The sequence below is a fragment of the Anopheles bellator genome, chromosome 1 (assembly GCF_943735745.2).
Source record: "Anopheles bellator chromosome 1, idAnoBellAS_SP24_06.2, whole genome shotgun sequence".
NCBI lineage: Eukaryota > Metazoa > Arthropoda > Insecta > Diptera > Culicidae > Anopheles > Anopheles bellator.
In genome coordinates, this window is record NC_071285.1 from 56987543 (window position 1) to 57004297 (window position 16755).

At 50.5% G+C, this 16755-nt stretch overlaps 3 protein-coding genes across 4 annotated transcripts in view; 1 reads left to right on the forward strand and 2 right to left on the reverse strand.

Moving 5' to 3' along the window:
- Window positions 1–6: 6 nt before the first annotated feature.
- Window positions 7–1698, reverse strand: LOC131213618 (MIP18 family protein galla-1). Its single transcript, XM_058208095.1, has 4 exons — window positions 1623–1698; window positions 1499–1532; window positions 879–1320; window positions 7–798 (listed from the first exon to the last, which is right to left on the reverse strand). Exons 1-4 carry the CDS (start codon window positions 1625–1627, stop codon window positions 701–703), a joined length of 579 nt encoding a protein of 192 aa, XP_058064078.1. The 5' UTR covers window positions 1628–1698; the 3' UTR covers window positions 7–700.
- Window positions 1699–1778: 80 nt separating this feature from the next.
- On the forward strand, window positions 1779–7132 carry LOC131212066 (protein fem-1 homolog B). 2 transcript variants are annotated; one of them, XM_058206196.1, is made up of 6 exons: window positions 1779–2275; window positions 4777–5516; window positions 5576–6271; window positions 6336–6438; window positions 6512–6653; window positions 6714–7132. In XM_058206196.1, exons 1-6 carry the CDS (start codon window positions 2105–2107, stop codon window positions 6869–6871), a joined length of 2010 nt encoding a protein of 669 aa, XP_058062179.1. In that variant the 5' UTR covers window positions 1779–2104; the 3' UTR covers window positions 6872–7132. The 2 variants fall into 2 exon arrangements, with proteins under 2 accessions (XP_058062179.1, XP_058063001.1); XM_058207018.1 differs by having other exon boundaries at window positions 6512–7132.
- Window positions 7133–9639: 2507 nt separating this feature from the next.
- LOC131206672 (synaptic vesicle membrane protein VAT-1 homolog-like) overlaps window positions 9640–16755 on the reverse strand; it is a 44038-nt gene continuing 36922 nt past the window's right edge. The window contains exons 4-8 of the mRNA XM_058199333.1: window positions 15607–15822; window positions 12344–12489; window positions 12103–12262; window positions 11491–12010; window positions 9640–11419 (exon numbers count right to left, since the gene is read on the reverse strand). Of these exons, the coding sequence (XP_058055316.1) occupies window positions 11400–11419; window positions 11491–12010; window positions 12103–12262; window positions 12344–12489; window positions 15607–15822 (1062 nt within the window). The 3' untranslated portion in view covers window positions 9640–11399. The remainder of the gene's footprint in view (window positions 11420–11490; window positions 12011–12102; window positions 12263–12343; window positions 12490–15606; window positions 15823–16755) is intronic.

Consider the following 16755-nt stretch of genomic DNA (forward strand, 5'->3'; position numbering starts at 1 on the left):
TCACAAATTAAGAAGAAATATTTTATGCACTATTAGCACCAGGGTTTCACTTCTTTTGTTAAAACACGTGGTTTCAGCGCGGTTCGTTACAGAAGGATAAAGGTTATTTCGGGTTAGCTTTTTAACAATTGAAAAGGCTGCCAGAGCTCTTTCTAGAGATGTTCTTTCACCGGATGTTCAAATGAAACTAATCTCGATGCCGGGTGCAACTGCCTAGTATAGCTTTATTTTACAGAGCTTAGATACAACTATGTGCACTATGATGATTATAGAAAGAGATGAAAGCAGCTTCAACCGATTCGTGTTTGCTTCCAGTTTTGGCCTCTACACGATATACTAACTTGCAACCTTTTGTGTAAAAAGTCCACTACTACATTGCCAGAAACGATAATATCCCGACCGGTCCCGACTAAATACCATCTCCAATGTCAATGACCAGTTAACGAAAACGATTCGAAACGATCTCATGCACAAATACCGCACAAATGGAAAAATGTGTTCCCTACCGTTTCATTTTGTTAACTTCAGTCGTCTGTATCGCTCGAATTTTTGATTTTGATACCAAATTGTATGAAACCACTTGAGAATACGACATTGAATTGTATGAAAAATATTTATTTTAACGAGCAAAAAGGTAGGTTCACAAGTGCCGGCAAGCACTGCACAAGGTTTTCTATCTGATTGAGAAGAGTTCGGCATTTCAATCCTCGTCTTTAATGCAATTCTCCACCAGCTCCTTCAGGTTCGGATTCTCCATTGCCGCCGCTATTCGCTCCTTATCGTTGATCTGCTTGTTAACTGCGGGTCACAAAAAGGCGATACGGCGCGAATACGTGCCAGATTAGACGTAAGTATTGGTACGATAGAACATAACTTACTTTCGTCTTCCGTTGCATGTGCACCCTTTTTGATGTAGATGTCCAGCTTGGCGTAGTGGCTGAGGCTGCGCTGTACTTTGACTCGTATGCACAACCCAATCAGCGTGGCCAAGGAACAGTGCGGAACGGTCGGGTTAAATTCTATCCGTACCAGGAGCGATTGACCGGGCGCGGGTTCAGTGACAAATATTCCATCCTCGTACACTACGTGCAGGTCCTCGAGTGTGTTCGGTTTTTCCGGATCCCGGATCGTCCGCAAAAACCCGTATATCGTTTCCTTCAGGTCACTGATGTTCCTGTAGCCAAGGTTCTGTATCGTTGGGCCGAACGCTTCTTTCGACGCCGACGTTGGGCCGAAAACGCTGTTCGACGGTGCCACGGGCAGATTTTCTACCGTTTTCTTACGAAAAAAGGAAAGCATTTTTCTCCACGGTGCTAACTGCTAATAATTTGATCGAAAGCCACTGGTAAATGGAATTGTTTTGCACGATTGTACAATTAGCTCGTTTCACAATACGACGGAGAAATCTTTGTTTACATCGCAGCGACGATGGGCTGCGTTACGGGTGCGTTACGTGCCGTTACGGTCAGCTGTTGTCAGCCGCGGGACTAAAACGTACCAATTTCGGATAGGCTCTCGGATAGTCACGCACGCTTCGTGAAAAGGAGCACGCATTCGCAAAGTGACCGTGAAGTGGAAATGTAAAATCTATCATCTGATCAATTTGAACACTAATTACTCACAACATTAGCACACCGCAAGCAGTGTATGGACCTTGAGCAGCACGACGCTTTGACAGCTTGCAATCTGTCACTTTGTTTTGAGGAAATCGCAACCTTCGTTCGGCCCACGGAAATTCACAGGTTTTTCACAGCACGGCTACGAGTGGAAACCCGATCGTGGCGTGGTAGTAGAAGAATTTGATCAGTGCGCCGAGCAGGATCAACGCGCGGACTAGTGAACACCCTTTGTATTTCAGTTGACCCCGAGACCGAAGAAATCCCCCTTCGCAGTCACAGGCTACCGTCATTGGGCTGGCCAATGGGCAGCGGGTGGCAGTGATACACAATAGTTTAGTGTCGAAACGTGCGCGCGGTGGTGTCGTGCGAAAGGTTACCCATTGCGTGACGCAAGTGGCTCAGAAAAGCGTGCGAAAGTGTCGGGCCCAGCGAGTGCAGGATCCGTGTGCCGTAAGCGGCGAACACGGTCCACGGATCGTGGAGCGATGGCGAAGATGACCAAGGATTCGGACGACCCGGAGCAGGAGAAGGAAACGCTCCGGAAGCGGGTCCTGCAGCGGGTGTACTACGCCGCGAAGGACGGTTTCTGCAAGCAACTGTTGGCCTCGTTACGTGAAATCCCCAACGATGAGGATCGACGGGCCATCGTCGATCAGGTAAACTTTGTGCTGCGTTCGCTCCGATTTGGTCATCCTGACGTAGGTAAGGGCGCTGCCTGCCCGCCTGCTGCCTGCCTCGTTCTCTCTGGCTCTGCTTTTACCTTCGATTTCGTTTTGGCACGACCGATCAGTACACGATCGTTTACTACGCGCGCACCTCGCGTTGGGCCAGAGGGTAGCGCAGTTTGTAGCGCACAACAGTTCCAAGATAGAGAATGTTGCGTTAATGAACTATAAAAATTTTCACCGACCGACACCAGCTCGCCTTTCCGCTGACGGTGTCGCTGGCCGAAGGGAGGATGCAACCAACGGCAGGCACGTGTGGTGTGCGGGCATCGCTACCGCTGCGCGCTTTGTCGTAAATTAAGTTTCTAATTTCGTCGTTTGCGAAAACAGACCCACGCTGGGGCGGAGCTGGCGGATCAGCGCGAACCGGTGTGTCGGTTCGGTTTGTATCACGCTCCTTTCAATCGTTGCACCGTCGGGTAAATAACGCACAGTGCGTGCGCAAACGGGCGCTGATCGGGTGGGTTCACCGTGGACAGCACAGCATAACAAACATAATGCCAACCGCTCACGGTCAGGGACGCGGGATTAGTTGCACGATACGATCGGCCGCGAGGTGCTGGTATCAACAACGCCGCGAATGGTTTCGATCGACACACGAAAGGAATGCCACGGTTTTGTTGTAAGCCGTGGTCTCCCCTTTGTTGACAATCCGTGACACGTATTGCACGCTAGCGTGTCAGCGGCAATGCGTCGTATCAGTGTCTCAAAACACCCAAAAGCGGTCACAAAGACTGCGGACTGCGACGGATGTTTTTAATTGCGTTGAGATGCGCGATGTCCCAATTCGACCGCAGGGCCCCCCGAGTCGTAGCGCGGAGCTGAACACAAAACTCTGTCTCTCTCTCTCTATCTCTCTGTGGTCCGGGACTACACTTCCGTGTACGTCCATCCAAACGAAGATCGAAGGAAAAGATCACGTCCCGCCCCACGAAGTTAAACCAGACACCGTCACAAAGGCGCGTCATCGTCGTGCTGGTCCGACAAAGAATTCTGCGCCGCGTTTTGATGGCGTGGCGTGCGAAAAATACGCCGTCATGTCTGGAGATCACTTTTCCGAAGACGCGAAACAGCTGACCCACGGTCCGTTTGATCACAAGGCAAGCTGGTTCCATTCCATCTGATGGCGACGCGACGTTCGTTGCGTCCACCCAATGGTGGAGGCGCATGGTAGTCCGTAAATCCGGCGGCTAGTACAGAAAATTAACACCTCTTCAATCTGGAAAATGCCATTAAAATACACAACTAATGCAGGAGATAATGTTTAATTGCTTTACCACGATCCTTTCTTTCGATCAACGCAATTTCTTCGCCCACCAGCACGGCTTTCTACCACACTCGGCCGCCCCGCTGATGCGACTTGCAGGTTGGGAGGTGCTTTTCCAAAAATAGAACCCGTCCGGCTCGCGGCGTGTTGTAGCTACTCCCGAGATGTGAACCGCACAAAGAGCCGATGGGACCACCGACAGGGAGAGAGCGTTTGGTAGGAATTGGAGTGCGGGAATCCGAAGACCGCTTGAAGGATGATGCCGGTCAATGACGCGCGGTGGAATTGCTTCCGTCCCCCCGAGACACGTGGGCCCAACATACGCTTCTCGCGCGGGGGTTTGCGTGAAACCTTTTCATTGTAAATTGCTGGCGTGTGCGAAAGTGTTTGACGACGGCCCGCGCCGTGTGTTTACATTATCGTCACCCCTCACACGATGGCGTGGCCGATCCGTGTTTTGTACGGCCCGTTTAAATTGAAAAGTCGGATGTTTTTCCCTTTTCCGTATACAAATCCGTGAACGGCACCGAATTGCGAATTGGTGACCCGCACTAAATGGCGTAGTAAAAACATGGAACGCACCTTCGGACCTCTGCGCAGTTCCACTTCTACGCCTTATAGGGTGCCGACGCAAAAAGGGCAAACATCGTTTGTATTCCAACTCGCGGTTTAATTATCTGATTCCTCAGAATTTCGGTTTTTCTGCCACCGCCAGTGGCATTGCATCATGCTTCACGCTTTGCAAATAATAAACACACGCCCCGTGGAACAAGCACGTGAATCACGCACCTCTCGGAATGTGCCGAGTGGTGCAACAAAATGCGGTTCTCATGTCTGTGGCTCACAGGCGGTCCAAAATCAAGGACCCGGCTGTACCACTTGAGCTCTCGGACCTGGTGTGTTGAGAGTTTCCGGAGTAAATCCTTGGTAGCTCCGCGTCGCACGGCTGAAACAGTAACGGTGCCGATGCCATCATGTTGGCGGTCATCTCTTTTTATAGACCTTCCCCCCAGTGGCGATGATGTCGGAGCGACGATGATGCGTATGATTCAGGTGATAAATTAGCGGGAGAGGTACCCTCTCTAAATGCCCTCCATTAACGGCTCAGCGGAAGTGATATTGACTTTTCGAGTGTCTCCTAACGCCTTTCGGTCTATTGTTTCAGGAGTTCTACGAAGATGAACACCAAATCTACACGCCCCTGATAGTGGCCACCCTGAACGGACACCAGCGTGTGGTGCACATTCTGCTGACCCTCGCCCAGCCGAATCTCGAGAAGGAGGGCTGCGTGAAGCTGCACGGCGAGCTGACCGACGGCGTGCCGGCACTCTGGGTGGCAGCGGCCCTGGGTCGACTGAACATCGTCAAGCTGCTGGTCCAACACGGGGCCGAGGTGGACCACCCGACGAAGAAGGGCTCGACACCGCTCCGGGCCGCCTGTTTCGATGGGCGGCTCGATCTGATCCAGTATCTGATCGACCACAAGGCGAACGTAAGCGCCGTGAACGTGTACAACAACACGTGCCTCATGATCGCCGCGTACAAGAACTTCCCGGACGTACTGGAGTACCTGCTCGAGCATGGTGCCCATGTCAACGAGCAGGCACACTGCGGCGCCTCGGCCCTGTACTACGCGGCCGAATGTGGCCACGTGGAGATCTGTGAAACACTGCTCGATCACGGTGCGGTGCTGATGCGCAACACGTACGGCCTGACGCCTGCGCTGGCGGCGGCCGAACGGACACGCGAGCCCGTCGTGCAGCTTTTCCTGGCCCGCACCGGGCTACTGTCGAAGGAGGAGCGCATCGAGGTGCTGGAACTGCTCGGTGCTTCGTACGCCAACGACAAGGACAACTACAGCCTGGTGAAAGCGTTCCACTATCTCCTGTCGGGGATGGAGCTAAGGTGAGCAGAGAATGCTGCTTGAAACGATCGTTGATCACTAACCCGTCTTTTTTGCTCAGGTTTGAAGACTCGGAGGACATTGTACGCAAACCGCAGCTACCGACGGTGGCCGCCTACGAGCACTGGGTCGAATGTCAAACGCTGCAGGATCTGCAGGCGATCCGCTACAACCACAACTCGCTGCACATGGAGTCGCTCACGATCCGCGAGCGCATCCTCGGACGCCAGTGTCCGGAGGTGGCACATTCGATCATCTTCCGCGGGGCGATCTGTGCCGACAATGGCCGTTTCGATCGGTGCGAAAGCCTCTGGCTGCACGCCCTCGGACTGCGGCAGCTGAACGGCCTGTCGGTGCAGCGTGACCTACTGCGCTTCGTGCAGCTCTTTTCCCAGGAGTTCTCCATCAACGAGACGGTCCGGTTCGACAGTGTCATTGCCGTGCTGCAGGCGTGCGTCGACGAGCTGAGCTTCAACCAGCAGAAACTGATCGATCCCGGCCCGCGCGACGATCCCGATGCGATCGCCGAGGACTACGAGATGAACATCGTGACGGTGCTGTACCTAATCACGATCATCACGAAGCTGCTGCGGCTGGAGCGGGTAGAGCGCACCGAGGAGCAAACGCATCAGATCTACCGACAGATCTACCAGCTAAACCAGATGATGGTCCGGCTGCGGGACGACCAAACGCTGCTGCATCTCGCTGTGAACGGTGTCACGCCGGTGGACGATTTTCATACCGACGACGTATGCCGGTAAGCCGTGTGTCGGTTTATCGCGCTTTCGCGCTTCGTTATTTACGCTATTTCTCTCCTGCAGATTCCCTTGCGTGGATACGGTGAAGATGTTGCTCAAGTGTGGCGCTTCGGTCGATGTGGTCGATTCCGATCGCAACACACCCCTCCATACGCTAGCCTCAACGGTAAGGCGGTCCCCGCCGATCATTTACTGCAAACGTGCAAACTCAAACGTCTGTTCTTTCCATCCGTTTGCAGCTCCAAATGGCCGTGCTGCGTATGGCGGACGTAAACGTCAGATCGGTGGTGAAGGAAATTACGGAAATATTCATCGAAGCAGGCATCCACCTCGACGCGGTGAACGCCGATGGTTTGAAGGCGTCACAAGTTTGTGTTCAAAGTACGGGGCGCGCCCAGGCTCGGGTGGCAATGGAGCTTAACTCGTGTTTTTCACTGGCAGGTACGGTGGCTGCATTCATCAAAAACTACGAAACACGTGCCATTAACCTGCGCTGCCTGGCGGCCCGGACCATCGCCCAGCATCGCATCATCTTCCGGACGCTCATACCGAGGCAGCTGGAGGCGTTCGTGGACCAGCACTGCACACCGAAGAGCTAGAAACGAGCGTGTAACGGCTCGCGGAATGTGATACTTACCACTTGCCACTACTCTCGCCATCGCCCCTCGTTGGTTTGTCTTTTTGCGCGGTGTCCCAGCATTATTTTATAGCCTCCGTCGTCTCCTCTCAAGAGGAACACGCGAAACAACGCCACAAAAAAAACTCGCGGAAATAAAGTAAACGCCTGTTTTTGTGAATCGTTGTAACAATACGATGAAAATGCCAAATAAATATGGACGCCTGGTGGTGTTCTTTTTATAATCAAACTAGCTGTTCGCGGCGTGCGTCGCGGCGCTTCATTTCATGCTCATCCTGGAGATTCGGGGTCAGCTGCTGATCTGCCAGGGTGGCCAGATGAGCTCGGCGAGCTTTTTATTTAACATATTGATTCTTCGGATACTTTTCCACATGTTCAGATCGGCAGCTCGGCAGGGAGAAATCAGTCACTCGGAAGCAGCCGGATACAACGTACAGTACCATCGGTTTTATTATTTCTTCATCCCATCCCATACAGTAAGAGGCTCAACCGTCCCGCGTTCTCGTGGTACATTAACGGCGTGTGAGGTCGAGAGATTAATATGCGCATAAATCACATTCACCGTATATTATATTCTTTGCCGTTCCATCAATCCCTCTCTCATCTGCGACGGTCGTTCTAACCGATAATTCCTCGGGGCAGGCCATTCTACAGTTTACAAACTTTTCCCGACTTCCGCTGTTTTTTACACCAGCAATCCGTGCGCCACCCGACCTGAGGCAGCGTGCAAAAGAAAGTGCTGCAGGATGAAACGGTACAGTTCTTCTGCAAAGTGCTGCTTCAGCAGCGCAGAAGTAGAGCGATGGCCGTGAGTATTCCTAACCTGCTAATGGGGTGGAGCGCTGCCTGGTTTGCTGATAGACAGGTTCTTCCCTACTGTTTGGTAAATATATAAATATGTGTACCGTTTTCCACATACTGGGGAGGAGCCGTCCCAAAACATTGTCCTTATCTGGGGCGAATGTCCGACAATATTCATTCTTTCTGTGTCGCCACAAAAGATCCCGCATCTTCATTCACACACATACAGACACACCCTTGTGTACACTTTATACGAATATACATATTTATACGTTTTGATCATTAAGTATGATGCTGGGATTTTTTGTTAGTATATTTTTGATTTTAAACCATCCTTGTCACCTTCCGTTTGTTTCCGCATTCCCTTTCTGTTATTATTATCGCTGTCTCGTTGCATCCACGTGGCCTACTGTGGCCGCTCTGCTTATGCGCGTCGACGAATGTTGTTCCCTTTTTGTGAAACGCGCGAAATACCTACGGTAGGAAGGGTTTTTAGTAAAGAGAGGCGAGGCGGGCAACATTTAGTGTAGTTGGCGGTTTGATCTGCTTGAAATGGTCAGCCTCAATACCGGCCGTAGCGAAAAGCACAAAAGATGGCCGCCTTCGAGTAGAGGTACTGAGGAAAATCGGGCTCATTACCGAACGATGTACAATAATAAGAAGGTGTGAATAAAAGGCGTATAAAAAAGACCCCCCCTCCAAGATCCAGAAAATCTATGAGCGTGTCAAACACGCCCCACTCTCCACAAAAAGCATGTGCTGTAAAAAGTTCAGCAATATCTAACTGTAGCTGGAAAGCATTGTTACGGGACTATCAAAAATATCAGACCGATTGGCCACCCCGACGTCGTGCATCGGTTTCGATCGGTAGCGAAGCTTGATATGTGTTACCCATGCACAAAACAATACTCATGTGCTGCTTCCAAGATATTTGTGTTCCTTTGTAGTCTTTTCTAAACTGCTGAAAGATGAGGTGAGCAATACTACAAAACTTTCGATTGAATGGCACAATGCGCCGCACGGAACGCCTAACGCGTGCGTTTCGTAAGTTGAGCCGAAAATTTCGATTACCTGAAACCTCAGCCACTTGCCGCCGATCATCGGTAGTTAAAACAATACCTGCCCCGCCGTGCAGGATTTCTGCACATCCCAGAAAGCGCGACGCGGGGTGTCCGGCAGTGGCAGTTTGTAAGTTTTCGACCGTGTTCTACTAAAAGTCACTCAAAATCGGCGCTACGTAGAAAATGCGTTTCCAAAATGTGTAAAAGTGATTTTAAGCTACAAATATCCAGTGTCGTTACTCTCGCCGCTTTCTTCCACTTCTACTGTTGTCCCTAAGAGTTTTGTTTTGTATTTCGGTTTCGGTGGATTTGAGTGGAAAAGCATCTCTCTTTGCATACGGAATTCGTGTTCGGGTCTGTTACGGAGGCCCCCACTGTTAGTAAATCGATCTGTGTTTATGACTCACATTTGATGTCCTGAAGCGTAAAGAAAAACATTGCCAGCAGAGCACATCTAAGCAAGCGTAATCAAAACTTGAAAAGCATTATTCTTTGGCCACCGCATGTCATAAGTAGGTAGGGCGCAATAGTTGGCTAGGCATAGCTCCGTGTTGTTGCGTTTGAGAGCATTTGCTAGTGATTTTAATTCATTTAATTTAAATTTAATGTGTACGTGTATAGTTTTACCATCTCATCAATTTAATTTTGCCTTATTTTATGGTCCGTCCAACACAATCGCAGCCATGGCTTACATAGTTTTTCGTAGAAAAGTACTACTAGTAATCTGTGTAGATCGGAGCTTCGGAGAAAGGATAATCGAAGAAATAAAAGAGGGGAAAAATCATACCCAACATGAGACAACATAAATTCGGAAGTAAAAAAAACAAAAAAAAAACACACACGAATGAAAATTTTTATAAACCTCTGCTTTACAATTATTATCGATTTATGATTCGTTTTGCGCAAAACATGGCTCGTTAAATGTAAAATAATTATATATTTTTCATTAATTTACACAAATCGGTGAAAGACCGTGTTGCCCTTGAGACACATACGCTGCTTGAACTAATTTTGCTTTTGAACGCTCTTTGCGCGCGGGCTGGATGAAAAGGGGTGACAAACGAAAAACTAGAAACAAAACCACATAATCTCTGGAACGGGCGAGGGGCTAATCGTTTGTATATCAAGTGCGTTCCTTCGAGTTCCCGTTTTCCCTGCACACCGTTTTGCGGTTCAAGTCCATACGTAATTACACATAAAAGAAACGAAACCATACGTAAAACATAATAAATTCTTCCGGTCGTCACAAACGCCTATGTTTCCGCGGTGGATCCGCTGATCCGAACATCGGGCAACGTACGCGGCGGCGCTTTGGGCGCACAGAAAAACAAAGCTCACTTTGATCGATTAAACCCTGGTTTTGCGCCATCATATTTACCTAAAAAATTTCATCTCGAAAAGGGGGAGTAATTGTGGACACAAAAAAATGGAGAAATATTACAATTAGTATTTAAATATTACATAAAAATGACACATATTAAAAAAAGGAAGAATTATCCCGTCCACTGACTGCCGCACTTTCTCCGTTTCCTCTACTGCTACTTCTTGGCGCATATCCTGTCCGTGCCGTGCGGGAGATGGTACAAGATGCTTTCGTGTGTCGATACGATCCGATCCGTGTTGGAGAGGCAAAGAATGATAATGCTGCTTACGTGTCGAGTAATATGCTCTGACACCGTGTGCACCGCGGTGCTTGGATTAATAAATGTTTGCGATGAAGGGATCTGTTGAAATCTTGATGATGATTGTAGCTCTTCGCGATACCTAGTAGCCATTGGAACATAGTTAGACTCTTCTGTATGTGATGATCATTGCGGAGCCCGACCGTGTGAAGATCATGAGATCACTCGCCCACACGCAACCCCCCGGTGGGTGTGCGAATGTGGGAGAGTAGATTTAGTGCCAGTGGATATTTGAAAAATTAGTTGTTTGACATCCTCCGCGGGATAACACACTTCCATCCTCTGTTTGATTGTTTTCTTCTCCATTCTACCTTCTCTCTACGGAGCCCAGCGGGGCCTCCCTTCCGGTCCCCCCGCGGTGGTGGCGTGATGTTCTGAATTGCTCACAGCAATATCAACTTTGCTTTGCTAAAGCCTTTCCGCGATTCTCTCGGTCCTTTCACCCGTTGTCCGTCATTTTTTGCTACCATTTCAACACCTCTCCACTGTGATTATGTGTTCTCAACGCTGCCCTGTATGTTTCTCTCTATCTGGCGTATTTTGTAGTAAAGTAGCAGCTGTAGCTAGCGATGCGGTAGTAATTAGTAATAGTTGCTGTTGCTGTGTGTGTTTATGACTTTGTATGCTTTTTGCCTTTATATGTATATATTTATAATATAGTTCTGCTTCGTACTCCCCTCCGTGAGAGGCTGGGAGACGATTCGACGGCACTGCTTTCCACATTTCCACCCTCCACATATGATGCGTGTATCCGTTTTTAGAGGTCGATACGATGTGTGTATCTTGTGTGAGTGTGTCCGTTTTTTTATCGTTTTGCTTCTCAAAGCATTATCGGTGAAAGTAAAATGTAGTAAAATAGTTCAATAATGTTGCAGGGAAGTTGTGCTTGCAGCGCTAACTAATGCGTGCTATTGCTGCTGCTGCTGCTGCTGCCATCGTCGGCCGTTCAACTCGATTCCTTTTTTTCTGCAATTACGAATAGTGATGCGTGTCACCAAAAACCCATCGCATGTAAATGCGCTGCCGGTTCTACTTACCACTTTCCGTGGCTTCCCCGTTAGTGGCGGCGGCCGGTTCCTCCTTCTTATCTCCTCCCTCGCCGTTCACCTCGGCCGCTTCCTCGCCGTTCGTCTTCGCCTCCTCGGCGGCACCGTCTTCGTCCTTCTTCTCATCACCGCTACCATTTTCGGCGCCCTTCTTCTCATCATCCTTGTCCTTCTTGCCGGCCTTGTCTTCGCTGGCCTGCTTCTTCGATTTGCTCTTGGCCGGGGTGGCCGGTTTCGGTTTCGGTTCCAGCGACGGATCCAGCACCAGCTTGCCGATGTTCTTACGGTCGTGCATCTTCTGCATGGCTTCCGCCACATCCTCCAGCGCCCAGGCCGAATCGACCACCGGCTTGATCTCGCCTTTCTCCCACAGTGCAAAGATCTTGGCGACCGTCGAGCGAACGTACTCGGAACCATCCTGCTGGTACAGCAGGTGACGCAGATTGAACCCGGCCAAACTCTTGTTCTCCTCGAACAGCTTGATCGGCGAAACCTTATCGACCTGCCACCACTGTGTGGGAAACAGAAAATAAAGGGTCACCGTTAGGGCGCACGCACACCACACGATTGCGAAATCATCCTTTCGCCCCAAAATCAGCTTACCGAACGGGCCACACTGAAGAAGCTCTTCGTTTCGCCGGTGACAACGTTCGACGAGCCGTACAGGATGTACTTTCCCATCGGCTTCAGCAATCCGTAGCCACGGTTGCACTCCTCGCCGCACAGGCAATCCATCACGATGTCGACACCTTCGGTGGTGATTCTAAAATTTTAAGCGAACCGAATGAATGTCAAACACACAGTTCCGTAGGACACCCCTTTAAACGGCAAACGGTACACTTACTTCCGGACCTCGTTGACATAGTCCGTGCGATCGATCAGATGGTCAATCAAACCGGTGGCGGCCAGGGTTTCATGTTTCGACTTTGAGCAAACACCGAAAATTGTTACATTCGGCACGGTGCGCACCAACTGCACGATGGCTTGACCCTGAGGAAAGAGAGAAAATAAAATTAAATCCATGTCTCGGTGGGACTATGTTTGCTCTTCGAACGATCGTCAATCATCGATGGCACGATGATTAGAGTATTTTCCCCCGGGGGAAGAGCACACAAGTTTTCGGTGTTCCGACGACGACGACGACGACGAAACTTTTCTCCTTGGGGTCAATTGTTTCCTCTTCGGTGCGCGCCTACCCATGCTCCGACGGGAAGCCAGTTCCTGTGGCTTATGGTATTATAATGCGATGGCCCCTCGTTATTCTAACGATAACGCGCGCTGACGCATAAACCCGCACACAATTTTCATCCCCGTCCGCCACCGGCCATAAAAAGTGTGATGGAGAGGGCCACCGGAGACGCCGTTTTTTGCCGGTCGATCCGCGCCCCCGTGTCAGGCTGGCTGCTTCTTTCGCAAATAAGATTAATAATCTGCAACAATTGAGGTTCTGTTTACGGGCACGATGAGCCACCGTCTGAGTCAATCCATGCCCACACAGATAAGCGTGTATGAGGCCATTTTTCACAGCCCAGCCAGCCTGTGATCGGCAGAGGATAGCACCGGAACAGTCTGAGGCACAGAATACACAGAGTGAAGCGGCAGGGACATACGACACAGAAGCCATGCCTATGTTAATGTCCTAAACCAACTGGAAGCCGACAGTTTCCGGGGAGTGACAGACGCGTAATATCGCTACCAACAAGTGCGCATCATCATCCGCCGGGGACAGCAACATTGTGGAAGCCATCCCCCCGCCGAATAGGTTCCCGGCCGTCGGGATGGGGACCAACAACCTATCACAACAATGTTTCTCTCCCCGAGCAGCAGACAGAGCAATCAAGCCGGGCGCGACCACCGTAAAGATAGGTTTTATGGTCGACGCGTTGCACATATCTAGTCCGATGAAAATCGGTCCCTTTCGTTCTGCGAGGGAAGTATTATTTTATCCCCAGTGTCTCGCGCAAAGTGTAGAATATTTGTATGTTATTTGCATAAAATTCCCCCCACGGGAGTTCGGAGAGGATTGTTTCCGCCACTCAACAACTAGAATAAATCATGTAAATATATTTCACAATTTTGAGGTTCCAAAAAGGACTGCTGCCGTGCAGTAAACCAATCAAAACTTATCGTACCCAAAGTAGTATTATCGGCCAGATAACGCGATAGCAGAACGCGGGGAGTTTTGCCCGAAATCAATCAATAACCGGGAAGGGCGTGTTTCGCAGTCGTTACCTTCTCTCTGGGCCTATCATAAATGGACAAACGGATGACATCATCCGAACCGGCCGGTAGTCACAAAAAACCCACTGACTTCGGGCAGTGGAACGGAAGTGAGTGCGATTTGTTGGCAGATCCACAGGGCGGTGGCAGGAACAGTTGGAAAAAAAGGTCAGTTTTCACCGCCCGCCAGACGATGATATGCCGCCGCCGCCAATGCAACGGTGCAACGGTCCGGCGCCCGGCTGTCTGTCTCGATCAATTACCGGACGGAACTCCCGGACCACCGAGACGGTGACGGCGCGTAATAAAGGGGAGTCCCACCAGCGCCCCAGCACCGTAACAGAGAAAGCCAGCCCCGAAGGGGGAATCGTACATTCGAAACATTATCATTATCGAAAGGATACTAATGTGTCTGGCCAGGCTGGGCGCCGCGGCCCAATCGGAAACGGGGACCGGAAAAGCCCCCTCCGGTAAGCGGGGGCCGGTTCCGTCATCGAATCGATCGCCGTTGGGGCTCAATAATAAATATGTATGTTTGCTGTGCCGTGCGCGGCTCCTGTCGCGTCCCTTTGTGGCCGGGGTTGGTAATTATCTAGCGCCGCTTTTCAGGTCGGCGATTCCAGTCACGGAAGATGGCGAGGAACCACCACCTTAACCTACCACAACAAGGCTCAAGGCGACGCGGAACTTTCTACGCCACACGGGGGGGCAGCGGCAGGTTGATCTCAACCTTGTGCCGGATTTTTAAATTGTTGGAACAACCGACAATGACTCACCAGCCGATGTTACAGGCCGTGATATGTCCTAGTTTTAAAATGAGATTAAATTGCGTCCATTATCACAGCAGGAAGAAGGGTTTCATCCAGAAATGCATGCAAAAACAAGCAGCTTGCTTGAGCTGTTTACAGCATGGCCTGATCCTGCCGCCAGGTAACGTGTTCTTGACACAGTTGTACTCCCTTCGATTAAACCCTACTCGCATGCCGGGCACACTACACACGATGGGCCTGGTATGCAATTACTTAGCGCCGCCATCGGAGCGGCCAGCGAGGGACGAAATAGAGGTGTTTTGTCGACGACATGGCGCCACTCACTTCTGTAGGCCGTGGGGCCGATGAACACGTAGGGAACATGTTCCAGCGCAATTTACTAACCCATCTATTATGGGGTGGATTTGTGTTACCGATTCCGTGATATTTGTGCGAAATGGGGACACGGTAAATTAAAAACAAAGCACCAACGCTTTTCCCTCGAATCCTTGATCCGGTGTTCCACCAGCACACGCCGCAAATTGCACTCTGCCGAGGCATTTTCCTGGTGCTTAATTTTGCATGTATCATTAATAAATGATAAAGCAACGGAAACAAAGAATAAACCCATTCTATTGCACACTCCGAGAATGCTAAACAATAAAAGGTTAATCGAAACAAGCAGCAACGTGGCGAATCTGAATGGACTATGACCGCTATAAAAAAAAAACAAACAAATTCACGGGCAATATCAATGACCACTTCGCACCCAATTATTTAACGAACCGGACCGAGGTTCCGGACTCACGGGCGCAACCCGTGCAGAGTCGTTATTTCCCACAATCAATCCTCCGGGCCGAAAGGTTCCCTCCTCTCCAGGCATCCTCTGATCCGCTTCGTTAATGTGCCGGGCACGTTCCGTTTGTTTAATATGCGTGGCCCGAAACCTTCGCGAACCGGAACAACAAGTGCGCCTCATCAGATCAGTGGCCGGTAGTGACCCTAGCACGTCCTAGGACAGTGTTCTTCCCTTTCAGACGATTAATCCGCACCGGATTGGGGTCGCTTCGCGGCTAAGCCTCCGCGGTGGAGCTTAAGACGGTGCGCACGCGCGGCGCGGTGTGTCCTTGATACTTACCACACCACCGCCGACCGAGTGAAGCAGCAGGGACTTGCCCTCGCGCAACGAGACCAGATCGAAGATGAGAATGTAGGCGACCAGATAGTTCATCACGATGGCCGCCGCGTCCTGGAATGTCATCCCCTCCGGAATGTGGTAGACGTACTTGGTCGGGACGGCCACCAGCTCCGACCAGGCCCGGAATTCCGGCAGCGCCACCACGCGGTCTCCAACCTATACGGGCGGGCGAAAGAAAAGGAAACGGTCGTTAGAAAGAACCTTGGCCGGATATGAAGCTGCTGCTGCTGAAAGGAGAAACTATTTGCTAAGAATATTATTTTGCCGATATAATCGTTTGTCTCGGCTCACGACGCCACTCGGTCGTTTCGAAAGATTTTCCCTTTCGCAGCATGCTTTGCGGCAAACACATCTGTCGTCTCTGATCCCAGCAGCCCTGTGCCCGGGCTGCGTGTGCACGTTCGTTTATCGATCCGGGTTGAAACACTCAACTTTCACCGAAAAACAGTCTGCTCTCCGCCACAAAACTTCCACCAAACACTGAGGGAGGCCAAAGTTTTTTTTTCCTCTTCCGGGGGCCATAAAGTTCCCGATCCGATCCTTTTTTCGCCCCTCCACCACACACAAACGCACACAATAAACTTTGGTGCTCAGCCATCGTGTAGCCGAGCCGTCCATTAAGCGGATTTCAATCAATTGAGAAGTACAACATCATTGGCTGCCAACACTTGCATGCGGCGGGACAGGGAGAAGATCGATATTTCACAAAAGTTTTCCAGAAAAGTGGGCAAAAATAGCTGCGGTTGCGGTCGCCTCTTCCGTGTGTGGCCGATTGGAGTGGCGAGAGGAAAGGAAACTCTACTAAAGTCCCGCCAAGGCAGGCTTGGATGGCTCTCTGCTCGTGGATGAAAATCTATCACTTCACATGAATTCGAACATGAATTAGCAGGCTTGGGAAGGAAACAACAGACATCCCACTGCCCATTGCTCTACCACGTCAGCACATTGGAAACGGAACGGATTGCGACGTCGGCGCGTTCACCTTCTTAAGAAGTTCAAGAAGCTCTTCTATCGTCTCTCCGTACGTTGTTGATCTGGGGTGCTGGTGTTTTGTTGGACAACCGGCTGCTCACAGTGCCCGGAAGGATA